The following is a 15647-nucleotide window of genomic DNA, read 5'->3' on the forward strand; positions in this document are numbered from 1 at the left end:
GAAGACACTGCGTTGGAGTGTCCCACAGCTCTTCTGCAAATCTCTACCTCTACTCCTTCCTGCTCACAGAGCCTGCTCCGGCGACTTCATCTCCATCACGGCTCAGCAGCAGAGGTGTCTCAGTCGGGACGTCAGCAGGTCCCTTCTGTTTGTCTGGAAGGCTCCACCTCTCTCTCTCTCTCTCCCTCTCTCTCCTCTGCAGGTGACTGATATGATGCAGAAAGCTCTGTTTGACTTCCTGAAGCACAGGTTCGATGGAAGGTAAGTCCAGAAGCCTGCCGTTGTAGTTGCTGGATTTTTTTATTGACTCCTTTCAGGCGCATTGTGAGGGTTCGGCGGGCCGGTGAATATTCTGCCGTTTTCTGGCAGAATCTCCATAACGAGAGTCACTGCGGATCTGTCTCTAGCCAAGAGGTCTGTGCTCAATAAGAAAGTACTGATGGAGAGATCCAACACACGCTCCAGTCTAGGTGAGAGGGCGATGGAGACAACATTCAACTGCATCACCATCATCTCTGTGCTTTAAATGTTATGACCTTTTCTTTGATGCAAATCTTATTCCTTAACCTTCTCATTTTGTTTTCCTTTGCCAGTGATTATATGCTTGTCATGTTTTTAAATTTGATTTGGATTTTTCTAGCGGAGGTGCAGAGTGAAATAGAGAGGATATTTGAGTTGGCAAAGTCTTTGCAGTTAGTGGTGCTTGATGCAGACACCATCAACCACCCGGCACAGCTGATGAAGACGTCCCTGGCCCCCATCATTGTCTACGTGAAGGTGTCCTCACCAAAGGTACGGCACAGGTGCTACGGTCAGACACAGCAGACCTGTACCATACACAGTAGCTACTATACTAGGGTCCTTGAAGACCTGTTCTTGTGTGGACAATCTGGAAGTTTACAGTGAAATGTTACTGATTTAGGAAATGCAGTTACATATCCACGCTTGGGAGTGCAGTCTCACTGACTTCTGAATGTGCCCCATCATATCCTGTGTAAGGTTCTTCAGAGACTCATCAAGTCCCGGGGAAAGTCTCAGAGCAAGCACCTGAACGTGCAGATGATGGCAGGGGACAGACTTGCCCAGTGTCCAGTGGTGAGACGTTGTCTGTACACGCCTCTGTTTCAGGCCTGGACACCTTTGACCTCATTCCCATTTCCTCCTGCTCCAGGAAATGTTCGACATCATCCTGGATGAGAACCAGCTGGAGGACGCGTGTGAACACTTGGCTGAGTACCTGGACATCTACTGGCGTGCCACTCACCTGCCGGGTTCAGCCCCCATGAACCCCCGACTGGAGCAAAACATAGCGACCCCACCCTCAGGCAACTCCAGCCAACAGGTGAGCATGCTCGGAAACGCTGCTCTCCAACAGTATGTTGCAACTCCACACACTCATGCCATCTAATGATCTTTCTTTTTACTGTTTGTTCCCAGTTCTCTGAGACTCAAGAATTAATTGAATGAGTGCGACCACAATTCTGAGTAAGTACTCTATTGTACTTATTTTATCTCCATATAATCAACTATTACCAAACGATCTAAAACTGAGCAAAACACTGTGTAGCGTGACCTGGAAGGCCTGAACACATAATGCCTTTACTTGGTTCTCAGCTCAGAGCAGAGTAGAGTGGAATGATCTAGAAGTCCCCTCTCAGTCCATCTCTCAGAGGCTAGCCACTCTCTGTGCATCCATGGAAACGGGCGCTGAGCAGCTGCCCTCTGAGGTGGAGGAGGAGGAGGGACAGAGGAAGAGGAAGAGATGTGGGTATGTGAGGAAGAATATGCAACTCCACCACCCTGGGCACACAGAAGAGGGAAGCTTGAAGCCCACCCAGCACAGCCACATGTGCCAGTCACCACATCTCAGGACTGCTCCTCTGAAGCGCAATACACACACACACACACACACCCACCCCATTATGGTGTCACATATTTAAAGCACACACAGCCCCACACCTGATCCAGGCAGCCCAGCTCCTCAGCCAGACCCTGCCAACCAGGCACTGCTCTCTGGGGTGAGGTTGGCACTGAGCTCCGAGCCCTCCCACAGAGACAGGTCACACCCTCACACCCTACTGCCACCCTGCTCCACTCAACCCCATCACCACCACCTCCTGCACTCAACCCCATCACCACCTCCTGCGTGCTCCTGCTGGGCTCCTCACCTCTGCTTATCACAGCTGCTCTTCACACCTCTCAGTCATTCCGCTATCTGCCCAAACTGCCTGAAATAAGCGTCTCCTCACTAACGTCAGTCCACACATATCACACACAGAGGGCTAAAGCGATAAGGCATCAGCTGATCAGGAGTGGAACATCTGCACGCTCCCAGGGTCATTTAAGTGTGGCCTCGTTTTGGAGAAGGATGAGAGTTTACATCTCACTTATGGTCAGTAACGTGGCCATGCTGGATTCATAAATCGTACCTTTCATATCTGATATCTGAAGCTATTTTAAGTAGATGGGCTTAGAGAGACTCAGTGAAGGGAGTGAAAGATGTGTCATATCTCATCCTTTCATCCTCTGACATGCTCCCACTCCTTTTTTTTCTAACTCTCGTTATTCTCATTCTTTCAGTTTTTGCTTGTTTTTTTTTTTATTCTTTAAAACAGTCCTTATTTGTATCAGTAACTATTTTGCTTTCTTTTACACCAACATTGCAGGACAGTGAGATTAATAAGAGATGAAACGGGAGGGTAGATAAATGTGTTTTAAGTGGATCTTCTGGAGTAGTCTTGTCACCTCTGAAATATTGCAGTCTCTGATGTGGTACTATGAAAAGTTTTCCGAGACTGCAGCAACACTTAGCGGTTGATCGTTATAGCTGCGGTTTTACGTGTAAATAGGTGACACTGAGTTGATGTGTCAGTGCACCTTCCCAATGTCTCTGCTTTACAAATCCTTACAGCTTCATTTTGCCCTGGGCTATTCAAGACACCGCCAACCGTAGTAAACGCGCTGGGTTTGAATTAAACCACAGAAAGAAGATATCCCTGTCCTGATATTTGGTAATGTTTGGTTTATGCAGCTGCATATGCAATTTATGCAATTGAAATTACTTTTTATTTATTTAATGGATTCTGAGAGTGTCAATATAGGAAGGAAAATTCTGCTTTTCTGTATTGCATGATATTTAAGAGTTTCACTCACATATCTGATACTGTTGTTCATGAATTCCTGCCTGCTGTTTGCACACAAAGTTCATGAATGGCACAGTGACATGAATGTATTTAAGAGACACCTCACAGGATGAAGTGTATCTTACTTGCAAGACAATCATCTGATCTCCCACTAACATAACCCACCGCATACATGCATATGAAACCATCCTGTATAATAAATCACCTACATGCATGCCAGCCATATCTGCAGTTAGCGTAGGCCTTTGAGGAGTTACTCTGAGCCCCATGTGAGTGAAACTTTCTTGCCAGGATCATCACAGTGGGCTCATTACAAACTGCTTGTATACGTATTAACGCTTAAAAGCACATCAAAACAAAGTTGCAAATAACCACCTTCCTTGCGTGTACTGTGCATATTTACCGGGGTTATTTGTCTGTTTGGCACTAAAGTTGTATGGGACCATACAGAATCTACTGCAGCTGGTGCTTTTGAGGTTACATAGAGAGGCGTGAGGAGTTGTTTTGAAAAGGCAGTTGAGCAACAAGCCAAGCTAGTGAATATCTTCCTGCTCAGAGATGCTCTACTGTTCATACTGGCTTATTTCTACTGAACACATACAAAAAAAAAAAACAATGTCTTTTGGGGCATAAAGTATGTTTGTAATGTCAATGTTAATTTTATTTACTGGTTGATTTGGCCATGTGACACAACTAAATTCTGTATGCAATATAAATATAAGCAGAAAGCATCAAAGGTTTAGACTATCAAATAATCTCCTCTAATGAGCTGGTGAAAATCAGTACGATTGCACATGTTTTTTTCTTTGTTTGTCTGGTTGTTTTTAAACTTCTGCTTTATAATGCAATAATGCACTATGTAAGTGTGTATAATCCTCTTCTGATAGTTTATGTAATGTCAGAAATAATTGGCATTTACTTGGTATTTAAAGAAAATAAATGGAACAGATTTTCAACAAAATACTACACTACCCAACATCCTATGCTGTATGGAACAATTCTCTGTTGTGGAAGAGAAAAAAACAATAAAGAATTACAATACGGTAAATATTCCACTGGTTTATTTAACTCTTCTTTCTAATCCATTACTTTTCTTTCTAATCCATTACTTTTCTTTCCTTGGAGGTTATTTAAAAGTGAAACGATTGTTATCTTAATATTACTGTTGTAGGTTATTCTGAACCCATGGAGAAATCCAAACGTGTCTATTCTCCGTGCTTCCGCTAGAGGGCGGTGTTCGACTAGGTTAGTGCTCGTGTTGCTCCCTCCAGAGTTCCTTTAAAGAAGCCCCACAAAGGTCATGTGCGTGGAAGAGATGCGCTCTAGTTTCATGCTCATGGGTGAATAACACGTGTGGAGAGAAAAAGCATTTAAGACCTTACCAGTTTATCTTTCTGAAAATTATTTATGTTGAATGCTAAAACACGCAAGAGTTCCACAGGACTACAAACAGCACAATTTCTTTTCCAGTTCTACCATGAACCGAACCGTAGACGTTTCGTGCCACGGTATGCTCACCTTTTTTGCAGTTCTGTTTACAAAACTGGAGCTGAGGCACCTCATACCGCCACACTTGCTTTACAGAATGTGCCATGCTTGCATGCTACCTCATTAACACATGCTAATTAGTTAGCTCCCCCGTATGGCTCTGTGGCTGAACGGGGGAGGTTGCAGCTAGGTCAGGAGATACTGGTTGGGATTTCTCTCTCTCTCTCTCATTTTCTCTCTTTCACTATTTCTCTGTCTTTTATAGTTGATACGGTATGCTACAGCAAAACCTATTATCTGTTGAAAGCACTCCTCGCTAGGACACCACCGGCTCCGTGGCAAACAGAGCAGGACAAGCAGGGTGATTTCCACCTGAGCGCAGGACAGCAGGGTGATTTCCACTGAGCGCAGGACAGCAGGGTGATTTCCACCTGAGCGCAGGACAGCAGGGTGATTTCCACCTGAGCGCAGGACAGCAGGGTGATTTCCACCTGAGCGCAGGACAGCAGGGTGATTTCCACCTGAGAGCAGGACAGCAGGGTGATTTCCACCTGAGAGCAGGACAGCAGGGTGATTTCCACCTGAGCGCAGGACAGCAGGGTGATTTCCACCTGAGAGCAGGACAGCAGGGTGATTTCCACCTGAGAGCAGGACAGCAGGGTGGGGCTGGGGCTTCCTCACCTCACAGGCAGCACATGCCTCTGCTACGCTCACACCCAAGATGCATCTGCAATTACTTTTCCCTCCATTTGAGGCTCTAAGCTATGTTCTCCACTCCCACAACACCTAACAGGCAACAGAATTTCAACTGCAAACTAGAATTACATTTCCGATCTCCGCCGAGTACCTCATTTAGTCACCTGATTCAGTTCATCAGCTTATTGACGACACCGTTACGGCTTTAAATGGAAGAAGTGGCAAGGCCAGTACTGGGGGAACTGGCTCTAAAACAAATGGGAGGTTTCAGATCATTTTGATAAGGGAAGCAATCCTATTTTCCCTCTGCCCTCATTCGCGTTTGGTCTGTAGCTTCTGTTATCTTTCACTATCAAGAGGTGACTAATCTGGAGTGCATTCAGACACAACCTACTAATGCAGTTAGGGGAGTGATAGCTTAAGTGAATGGAGGAGGGGTGCAGTGTCCCAGCTGCGTTTAACATACAACGATAACCTTGGAAGTGTCAAAGGGCATGTCGGCCTGAGCTCCATGGTACTGTGGCACGCCGTAGAGTGGAACTGGGTGCTCTGTGAGAATGAACAAGACTTGGCTCACATTTATCTGTAGGACTTCATTCAAACTGACAGGGTTCAAATGACACTGTAAGGGTTAATATAAAGTCACATAATACAAGTTATCTGAGTTAATTCATCTGGGGAGTGTTTTTAGGGGTGGCTCTTGTCTAGACAGCTACAGTGGGCCAGTGCATTAAGGAGTTCACACCTGAGAGTAACAGTGCGCCTAACACTAAGACAGGCAGGGTCAAAGTTCATTAATTGTCTATTCCAGTTAGTGACGCATGCTAGTCCCATCCTTTACTATACAAACTCAAGGCCGACGGACCCACGAATAAGACAGTTTGCTCTGTCAAACTGAAAGATGCTAAAGAATGATGTGGATGGTGCATGACAGGACATGACATTACAGGAAGTGGAATGGAAAATGTAATTAAATCAGAAAAACGTGCAGTCTCCCACGTGGACATCGGGGAGTTTCTGATTGGTTCCTTATTTGTTTGTTCAACGTTCAAAATAGAAAGTTCTGGACCTTCTGAAAAGGGAAATAGTAAAAACAATTAATCTGAGGTTGTTGTGATAGACAGCAAATATGACCACTCACGCGAATTTTGGATATTGCTGATTTTTATCGGTTTGATCGATTTCCAGGCGACAGTATGCAGTAGTATGAAGATACAGTCTTCGTATTGATTCTCTTGCTCGTATTTTTCGTCCAGTTAAACATGGAATTCGTTGCTTTCATCTTTTGCGTATTGTGCGGCCAAACAATACGTGTTTGTTCAGTTCCGCTGAGTAACCCAACCGAATCTAAAAGTTCTAAAAGTCCACAAATGAAATTCCTACAAACCAGAGAGACCCAGTGACAGTATAAATGTAAAAGTTAATATTAAAAATTTTTTGTTTATGAATACAGTGAATAACGTTTTGATGAATACTATGAATAACAGAAATGACTAGATACGTGAACTGAATCTGTATTAATAAATCATGAAACAAAATTTTCAAGATAATACTTCGATCCAAACATAATCAGTTAGATCAGTAAAATAAATTTTATTACATTCTTTAAAATCTGATAGCAGAAATTCAAAAGTTTCTGAGTAGGTTAATAGATTTGGTGGCAGCAGACCGAACGTGAGCCGGCAGGGAGGGCGGCGCGAGCCCATAGGTTGCCTCTGCACGTTGTAAAACGCCGCAGTCCCTGATCCATCCGCACCGCACGCGCCGTGGCGCACTTTGCTTCTGCGGCTTACCTGCTGGAATCTGCGTTTTGTGTTGCTGTTGTTCCGAAACTCACGCCAGTGACCATGAAGGAGAGGAGAAATGCACAGCCACTGGTGGTCAGATGTAAACTGGTTCTTGTCGGGGATGTACAATGCGGAAAAACGGCTATGCTGCAGGTCTTGGCGAAGGATTGCTATCCGGAGGTCAGTGGCTATTTCTCGTATCAACAGATTTATTTTGGAGAGTAGTTATGTGTTATTTGTCCCCTAATACGCATTTCCCGAGTTAACGTAATAAAAGCGTGACGGACAGACTTTTGTCTAATTAATGAATTCCGCTTGCTGGCTAGTATAAGGACTTCTTGTACGTATGCGCCTAACCTACAACCATTAGGTTAAGAATGAAAAGCAGTGCTGCTGTTTTAACAGAAAGTCTAGTATATTTTACATCCACATGTCTGTGCTGACCAATTCAGTGTCCTAGCAAGAAATCCATAATTTTGGAGCGAATTTTTAAAAGCATTTCTTTTGAACATATACTTGTTCTAAGAATGTGTTTAAAATCTTGACTTGCAGGACGCATCGTTTGCATTTGTATGTGCATAGCTGTGCGCAGCGTGCGCCGCGCGCTCTGGGCTGCGCTGACAGGGCTTTGATCTGTTCCACAGACGTACGTACCCACCGTGTTCGAGAACTACACCGCATGTCTCGAGCTCGATGACCAGCGCGTGGAACTGAGTTTGTGGGACACATCAGGTAATACGTCATCGCCGATAACCCGGTGGGGCTGAGCGCTGAGATGACTGACCGCGGGTGTCGTGCCTCACGGGGCTGTCATGCCGGTCGGTGCCGGGCGCTGCGTGATGTTTCTGTCGATTTGCCGTCCTGGCGCTAATTGTGGAGGGTCCTCACAGTCCCAGTTCATCTGTTCATCTTGCAGCCCAAGTACAGAGCAGCCATAGTGCACGCGTGCACAGCCGAGGCTGCAAATACAATCACATTAGAGAGGTGATGGTTTGATAAGCTTGCGATGTCTTGCTATTAACAAGTGGGTTTTTATGTTGAAGTGTATAAATGAGCATTTGCCTCAGGGCTGAAATAAGTGTGGTATTGTGGTATGTCCCTCGTCTGGTATGTGGTATGTTATCCGCTCAGGAATTGGTCTAGTAAGCCGTGGTGTGAATGCAGATGTGTGGACACCAGTTTTAACTTCAGTGAGGCTCTTTGGGTGTGTTTCTACACTAACTGCCTTATCCAGTGTTGTGCACATCTCTTAGGTTTGCTACATTTCTGCTTTTCTGCACATTCGTCTGCTCGGTTAATGACTCCTGTTTACTATTCAGCATATATGTCCGGATATCCAGTAGATTTCATGACCGGTATTCTAGCCACCAGCAGCAAATAAATTACATCTGTCACTCATCCGTCTTTCCCACTACGACCGAGAGTTTCAAGCATTATTCTTGTTCATTATACGTGTATTACCCATGCTGCTCCAGACCCGAGCTGCTGCTCTACTGTATGTAAATAGGCCCCCACCCCACCCAGCTCTGTTGATTTGATTAGGTAAACTGCGCCAACTGGTCTGCTCAGGCTAAATGAGAGAGTAACACTTGGGTGCTGTGGAGCCATGTGGGTCGATGCTCAGAGTATCGGGGAGAAATGCAACACGTTTTCAGCAAGCTCATGCATAAATAAACAATGATCATGAATAAACGCCACTGCTGATGTCCCTTCAGCAAAACAGAGACAACACAAGAGCGTGGTCTCGCGCCACGGAATGTCTGTGCTCTGTGGAGCCGAGCGAGCGCATGGCACGGAGGCTGTTTGGCTGTCCCAGGGCTTCCTACTGTAGCCTGTTCACCTGATTGCAGTGGGTTGTGCGGGCCGTTACTGCGATTCTGCTGTCCACATCCCATGTGCTGGAATGTGAGGTCCCCTCCCCTGGTGCGTGAGACCGGGGCCGCTCGCGTCTCGTCTGGCGCCCCACGATCTGATTGGAGGGGTGGAGCGTGGAGTCTGGGACGGACAAGAGCCCGGAGCAGGTGCTCAGACAGCTTTCTGCCACTCCTGCAGCCTGAGGGAGTACAACTGGAGCAGGAGTCTTTTGATTTTAACTCGTCTTCAGCCTCGTCTGCTCCCGGCGTACTGAAACGTCTGGCATTCAGTACCTACTGAATAGCTTTATTACAGCTGATGTGAACAATACGTAGTAAAAGAGTGAGAAATATGAGTCAGGATTCACAAACGGCAGATACAACACAGAAAACATACTGTGTTTTAGAGTTATTTACTGATGGAATAGAGCAACACAAACATTTGAGGTTTCCTGTTTATTTTATACTGATTGATCATATGACAGTGATGATTGGCTATATGTAGCTTTGGTCTTGTTTTCCAAGCACCACAGTTGTGTTTTCTTAAAAACTATTTATTAAAATATATTAGGCTCCCAATTATTGTGCATTAAGGAGAAAGTGAAAGATTTATACGTCTAAAAACGTCTGCATTTCAGACTTTTTGGGATCACAGGACGAGCAACATCAAAAAGTGTTTGGGAAAGAACTCTAACAGGGCTGAGGGTATTGCCTCCAGACTAAATGCTGTGTGTGTGCAGGGCAGTGAGATATGTGTCCAGAGACACACAAATGGACAGCACGCAGAGGCAGTAACACACAACACCCAAAGTGGGCCTGTATGTTGGCGGTGCCCGGACTGATGCTGCTCAGATTGTGTCTGCACGGACCGCCGTGTTAGACTGGACTGACCTCATCACTGGGCTTCCAAATGAATTTACTTTCCTCAAATCAGAGCAGCCAACTGGATGTGCCACAGAGCTGCAGGACGGCAGCCCACTGTGGTCCTAATATGGAGCCCGCGGGTCTCTCACGGTGCAGCACTAGAGACCGACCTGCCCCTGTTATGTTAATGGAAATGCACTTCTGCAGATCTGAGCTGGGTGTCAGCTGGCGTGCGAGGATGGTGAATGATGAGGAGCAGAGGTGTGACGGAGCATTAGCACATCAGGCCAGCGAGTGAATTAATGAGCACTTCTCTAACAGACACGATGACGGGCTGGGAGGCAGGAGATCATGACCGGCTCTCAGATGACCCCTGGGGTGGGGAGTCCCCAAAAGGTCACGGCTAGCCCCTTCACAGCAAGAGGGGGCATTCTTTCCTCAGTTCCCATGGGGCTGCGAGGGAATCTTGGCCGTGCAGCATGCTGGTGTGTGCAGGGAGTGTGTTGGGCTGGGGGTGGTGTGAGGGAATGTGTTGCGTCTTGTTCCCATTGAGCTGGTTTGTTCTTTCCCAGCTGCCTTGTGACTGCTGGCCTGCCTGGCCTTCTATTCTCCGGCCTCCATGTGAGCTCAGCAGGGCTCATTCATTCCCAGAGATCGCAGTACTTACCGTTGTCTGTGCGTCTGACTCGGGCATCTTCTGAACCTGTGATTTAATGTGCAATCAGAATCTCCAAATATTCTCTGGTTAGAAAATTAACATTTATTTTCTTTTGGTTAGAAGTTGACAAAAGAAGTAGCAGTAAACTCATATTAAGACCAGCGTGAGGTTCTGCAGTTACCTTACGGGATAAAGCATGTGTGTCCTGTGACATGTGACACGAACTCTCCACAATCTACTGAACTCAGACCCATATCTTCTGCTACCGTGTAATGATCGGCGCCTTTGTCATTAGCATAGTGGGGTCCTCACCAGGTCTGCGCTCGTTAGCCTGAATAACCCCCCCGTTAAGCCGACGGGGTGCAGTGCCGTTAAGCTGTGGCCCGGCATCACGCTACAGTGCTCCACGTTCTTCGCCAGGTTTTCTTCCTGCGTGCTACGAGAAGTCCCGCACAGTCATCAGCCACATGGGCTTGCCTGTCCTCCCTTCCACCTGTCCCGCCCACCATTGCCATGGCGTCGCCTCAGAAACATGTTTCAGCCGCTGACGATACTTTTCCCCTGCTTGTGTTTCCTTGAGCTTCCCAAACCCTCGGCCTGTTAGATGGACGCTGTAAGAGCAGCGTCCGGGCCAGGCTGAGCGCCCCCTGCTGGCCCACGCGGCTGGAGGTGGAGGGCGGAGCTCGGAGTCTCCTGCTCCTACCCCGTGTTCTGTTCATATCCCTCCACCTCTGAAGGAGTCTGTGCCACTCTAAGGTAGTCAGCTGTGGCCTTGGTGTAGTCGTCCTTCTCGTTCCCCTAACTAGGGCTTCTCAGAACTGAAATTTGTCAGATTGAATGGAAACTGGCTCCTCGATGCCCCTGTGTGCTTGTCCATCGATCACCGTGTTTAGACTGGGGGGGCGATTGAATGCATCCTCACGGCCAAGTCTGCGTGTCCGTGACTTGTCAGCGAGAGCTGGCCGGCCACGTTCTCGCTCTGATTCAGCAGCTACTGGAGACAAACTCGCCACTCGACTGACTGGCATTGCCAGTACCATGCCAGCTGTGCTCTGCACGGTGCTCCTTAACTACGACACCGTGGAGAAAAGCTATATAAACTATATAGCAAAGAGTGAAGCATGGTTTAGAACCACAAAGATATTTCTTTTGTAATGTTGCTATCTTCTTCGTAACCATGCTGCTGATCAGTGTTGAAGTTCTGCAAGGTGCAGCGTTGCCCAGATCTACAGTTCCACACACTAGTAACATGTATTATTTCATTGCAAATGAAAAGGGTAACAGATATGGAGTCTAAGACAGTGAATTAATCTTTTTAAACCTCTTCTCCAGATTAGTCTGAGCACTTTACTCGTATACTGTGCCAACTACTGTAGTGACTGAGTAAACTCAGAGAGTTCTTCTGTTTCTCGCTGCCGTTGTACTAGAGACAAATTCTCGGGAGACTTTACTTTTGTCTTTGATCTTATTTCACACTCAAGGTGCCGACAAACAAAGGAGAGAGATGTTTGGCTGTGTCTGTCATTCGATCCAGCTGCGTTTCTTCAGTGCTAAGTGGGTGGGCATATCACTGTGGCTAATGATTGGTTCTTAGGGGATGCCTTTATAGAGGGTTAGGAGGAAGACGCTCTGCAGATGGTAGATTCCAAGGCCGTTGCTGTGGAAACGGGGACCAGAGTTTTTTTTTTTTTTTTTTTTTTTTTTTGCTTGTGGATGGTGGGGGGGCTAGCACGGAGCAGTGGGTGGGTTGCTTGAAGGATTCTTTTTGTGTGTGGGAGGGCCCCAGCCCTGAGGTCCCATGTGCATAATCCACAGGAAGAGAAGCCGATTTCTAGAGAAAGAGGGAGATGGATTAGGAACAACTGGATCGATTTCTTTTCTGAAATGCCAGTGGTGCAAAGGGAGGAAGAGGGACCTGTGTGGGCAGGGGAGGCGCTTGGCTCTGTCTGCTCCTGCAGGCTTCTTGCTACTCCACCTTCCTTCACGTGAGTTCTCCTGGGCATCGTTTCAGGGTCCCCCTACTACGACAACGTGCGACCTCTCTGCTACAGCGACTCGGATGCGGTGCTCCTGTGCTTCGACGTCAGCCGTCCGGAGACCGTGGAGAACGGCTTGAAAAAGGTGCTGAAATGTCTCCTCACTGAGGCCCCCAGACCCCTTAGTGTCCTTTATGGGTTGACTGTCTTGTGGTCACAAATCTTTTAACAGTAAAGATCTGTAGCATGTTGGTAATTCTGAAAGACGTTCCCACTTATGAGGAGATAACTACACTTTGGCAGCAATGTCATGTAGTAATATTGTTTTATGCCTCTAATTAGCACTTGGCAGAAGTCCTTAGCTTTGAGGAATTAAAATGATGTCAACACTGTTTGTGTATTAAGTCCTGTGGAGTATCTGATGCATGTGTTCCTCTGTCTCTCTCTGTGCAGTGGAGGACTGAGATCACAGACTTCTGCCCCAACACCCGCATTCTGCTGATCGGCTGCAAGGCAGACCTGCGCACAGACGTCTGTACACTGATGGAACTGTCCAATCAGAAACAAACGCCCATTACCCAAGAGCAGGTAGGCGTGCCTAGTTTATGCTTAGCGCTCACTTTTTTATAAATGAATCGAATAAACGAATCCCGCGTTTCATCGTACACTTCACTGATGCCTTTTCTTCACTTAGGTTCATGGCTGTGTAGTTGATGGGCCTGATGTCTAAAGATATTTGGTCCCACCCAGGAGTGTGGCACCTGATTTCACTAATTAGGATTTTTTTTCTTGGTTTGAGATTTAGTGCTAGAAGAGGTATTTCTCTGCAGAGTTGTAGCAAAAAACCTGCAGAGTCCTGTTTAGTTAATGAAGGATAAAGACTAGGCGTGCAAATAATACTTGGATCAACTGGATTTCCCCTCTGCTTACGACTGAAGTACAGGGGTGTAAGCTTGTCTCGTCTCCTGCTTCCGTTCCAGGGTTCGGCCATGGCCAAGCAGCTCGGGGCCGAAACCTATCTAGAATGCTCTGCGTTCACTTCAGAGAAGAGCATCCATAGCGTGTTCCGCACCGGCCGCGCTGGCCTGCGTTAACAAGCTCCAGCCTCTGGGCAAGCCCAGCCCCACTCGGCGTGTCCTCCAAGAGACTTCTCCACCTGCCCAGCCGCTCTGAGCTGCTCTCCTCCACCTTTAAGAAGGACAAAGCCAAGAGCTGCTCGCTGATGTGAGCTGGAGGAGTCCCGTTGGCACGGTCCACCCTGCAGGCTTCTCCTTCCTCTGCGCTTGTGTCTGGGGTCGGGGTACTGTTGGGATCCGACATCCTCATCACAGAAGGCTTCGTTGTGGAATCCTTCCTCATCTCCCCCCCCCCCCCCCCCCCCCCTGAAGAAACGCACTCAGAGCAAGCGGACACCGTGCTGTTCGCCTCGCCCTGACTATGACAATGCATAGCCATCTTTACCCAGCATTCTATCTCGCTTTTCCCAACTAACGTTTGCTTATCAGCTGTCGTCTTTTTTTTTTCTCTTTTTTCATTTTTTGCTGTGCTGAGAGTTATTCTTTGGCCTCCGTGTTCGTGTGACACATAAGGTAGACAGTGATTCAACTTAGTAGATATGGAAGCATTGTTCTAAAACGGGCTTCAGTGATGTGACAAACAGCTTCCAAACTTATCGGTGTGTTATTGGCTTAACAGTGTCACACACACCCAACGTTTTTGGAAATGTGTACTGAATATGCACTAAAGCATGTGGTTGGGCGGACACGCCCCCTGTGGGTGGAGCTGTGGGAAGCTGTGTAAGACCCAGCTCGTATAGTGATGTTCAAGGACGGTTATTAGCCTGTGTGGCATTGTAATGATGACGGATTCGGCTGCTGTGCAGGCTGGATACTGTAGGATCTAGTTCACACTGCCTGCTGTGTTAGGTGTTCTCCTATAGCTTAACATTAAGATGGGTGAACATTGTAAATACCTGAAAAAGGTGTGGGGAAGGGGGTGGTGTTAATAGAGCACCAGTTTAAGGACAGTGAATACATTAGGCTACCAAAGACTTCCTATGCTCTGTCTTCTGATTTAAAAAAACAACACAGGTCCGTGCTTCTGTTTTTAAAGAGGCAATAACCGTCCGAGGGAAAGCGGAGTGGGGGGTGTAGCTAGCGGACCGTCAGAGCAGGGGCCTCCAGCGTGCCGCGTGTGCCCGCCCCAGGCTCTGAGAGGACGCCACAGCAGCTAGCGTAACGCTGAACTGGGCTTCATCAGCTACTTTTTAAGTTCTTTAGAATTAAAGCTCCAGAAAGCTGTTGTAGCATCATGTCGATAGCATTTGTTAAATAAACAAAGATCATGCAGCATCAGATAGCGTTTTGATCTGCTCTAATCAGATCTTGTTCACCCTGTGACCTGAATTCCTTTCAAGTGGTTTTATAAACGTCTTTTTCAGAATCCTGATGTAGCATTCTAGTTGCCACCAACAGAGTTCTCTCCTGGGTGCAGGTTTGCTTAGCCTACTAGCTGTGGTCTAAGCTCCTGGCCTAACGCTGTGATGGCCAGTTCACTATGTCTTGTAATGTTGGTTCTTTCCCACTGAATTCTTTAGGGGTTTTTGTTTGTTTGTTTGTTTGTTTGTTTGTGAGTGTACAAAGTGCTAATCTTAAAATCTGCTTTTAACCACAAAGCAATAAAGATTGAAGTGCTTATGACACAAAGTATATAGAGTGGCAATAAAACAAATCCCTGCTTTGTGGATGTGCAAGACCATGCCTCAGTTACTGCTGTATAAACACCAGCCATTTGAATTGTAACTGCGCTAAGTCCTCCTTATAGCCGAGGTTGCTGAGGAGTGACTGGTCACGTTGTTTTGTGTCGTACAGTAATGTTGGATTTAGGAGATAAACCATTTAGGAGCAGCAACCAATTAACACCATGTCTGCAGACACACGGGCATATGGGCTCTGTGTTCTGGTTTCACTGGGAGGAGGATGAGCATAGCTTGATGTCTGGGGGATTGTTCCAGGTCCCTGAGGTGAGAGGAGAGCATTTTTAACATGCAGAATGGTTGAATTGAGACACCGGTTGGTGGGGACACATCTTGCTTTTGTTATGGGAGTCCTCAAGTGTGAAGAAAGACTTCTGGGATAAAACTGAACAGGCTGGTCCTGTTAAAGAAAGCTATTTTTTCCTTT

General features: G+C 46.8%; 2 protein-coding genes across 3 annotated transcripts in view; both read left to right on the forward strand.

Moving 5' to 3' along the window:
• cacnb3b (calcium channel, voltage-dependent, beta 3b) overlaps positions 1–4193 on the forward strand; it is a 14073-nt gene extending 9880 nt beyond the window's left edge. The window contains exons 8-14 of one of the 2 annotated variants that reach the window (XM_035522611.1): positions 203–261; positions 370–470; positions 641–792; positions 1000–1095; positions 1172–1342; positions 1438–1485; positions 1615–4193. In XM_035522611.1, coding sequence (XP_035378504.1) covers positions 203–261; positions 370–470; positions 641–792; positions 1000–1095; positions 1172–1342; positions 1438–1467 — 609 coding nt within the window. In that variant the 3' untranslated portion in view covers positions 1468–1485; positions 1615–4193. The remainder of the gene's footprint in view (positions 1–202; positions 262–369; positions 471–640; positions 793–999; positions 1096–1171; positions 1343–1437; positions 1486–1614) is intronic. The other variant, XM_035522612.1, reaches the window with a different exon arrangement.
• Positions 4194–7072: 2879 nt separating this feature from the next.
• Positions 7073–13829, forward strand: rnd1b (Rho family GTPase 1b). The gene is given in 7 exon segments (XM_026996738.2): positions 7073–7294; positions 7759–7846; positions 12501–12610; positions 12919–13053; positions 13446–13538; positions 13540–13599; positions 13601–13829. Coding segments are annotated over 7 exon segments (699 nt in total). The 5' UTR covers positions 7073–7174; the 3' UTR covers positions 13694–13829.
• The last annotated feature ends 1818 nt before the right edge of the window (positions 13830–15647 follow it).

The sequence above is a fragment of the Electrophorus electricus genome, chromosome 24 (assembly GCF_013358815.1).
Source record: "Electrophorus electricus isolate fEleEle1 chromosome 24, fEleEle1.pri, whole genome shotgun sequence".
NCBI lineage: Eukaryota > Metazoa > Chordata > Actinopteri > Gymnotiformes > Gymnotidae > Electrophorus > Electrophorus electricus.